The sequence below is a fragment of the Plectropomus leopardus genome, unplaced genomic scaffold (assembly GCF_008729295.1).
Source record: "Plectropomus leopardus isolate mb unplaced genomic scaffold, YSFRI_Pleo_2.0 unplaced_scaffold38932, whole genome shotgun sequence".
Taxonomy (NCBI): Eukaryota; Metazoa; Chordata; class Actinopteri; order Perciformes; family Serranidae; genus Plectropomus; species Plectropomus leopardus.
In genome coordinates this window covers 1-886 of record NW_024642608.1, presented here as the reverse complement: position 1 = coordinate 886, position 886 = coordinate 1, and the positions used below count along the sequence as shown (strand labels likewise).

Genomic DNA, 886 nt, shown 5'->3' with positions numbered 1-886 from the left:
TGTATGTGTGTTGAGGATGTTGGACTAAAATGTATATCTTTGAATGAGTTCAGACTTGTTTTGGCATGTTTGATTTTTGTACAGCATTACTCCTTCCTCTCTTTTTGTACAGCTGCTCAACCACCTTCAGTCACTGTGTCTCTCCAGCACAATAATAAACAGCAGAATCTTCAGTCTTCAGACTGTTCATCTGCAGATACAGCTGCTGTCTGCTGTTGTCTCTGGAGATGGTGAACCGGCCTTTAACTGACTGAGAGTGGGCGATGTTGCTACTATCATAAATAGAGGCAACCCACTCCAGTCCTTTTCCAGGAGGCTGTCTGACCCAGCTCATCCAGTAGCCAGCAAAGTTAAATCCAGAGGCTGTACAGGTCAGTTTGTGGGATTCTCCAGGCCTTTTAATCGCTGGTTCAGATTCTGTCAGAGTCTGACCATCAACACCTGTAAGACCAAAAATAAGACATGCATGTTATGTTACTTTGGTAGCACAGGTGGAAATATGTCACATTAAGATCAGATAAATTCTTCACCTGCCCAGCAGATAGTTAACAGCAGCAGTCCTGTCCTATAGTCCATCATGTTAAACTGTGTGTCCACTGTTGTCTGTCCTCCTCTCTGCTGTCAGATAAGTAGAGGTGGAAGATATCTGAGTTTTGCATTGACTCCTCCTCACAGGGAGGTGGAAAAAAAAGAGTTTTGCTTTGATCGTAGTTGTTGCATGGTGAAAATAAAGAATGAAAATTTCAAACAAAAAACATATTAAGGAACAAGATCAGAATCAGAATCAGAATCACGTTTATTGGCCAAGTTCAACAAATGAGGAACAAGGAATTTTTTCCGGGTTGGCAATGCTCACAGTACAGGGGAGGGAAATAAGTTAGGGATA

General features: G+C 42.0%; 1 gene segment (V, D, J or C); it reads right to left on the bottom strand.

The window, feature by feature from the left end:
• Positions 1-130: 130 nt before the first annotated feature.
• Positions 131-603, bottom strand: LOC121938967. The segment is given in 2 exon segments: positions 131-441; positions 531-603. Coding segments are annotated over 2 exon segments (360 nt in total).
• Between the last annotated feature and the right edge of the window lie 283 nt (positions 604-886).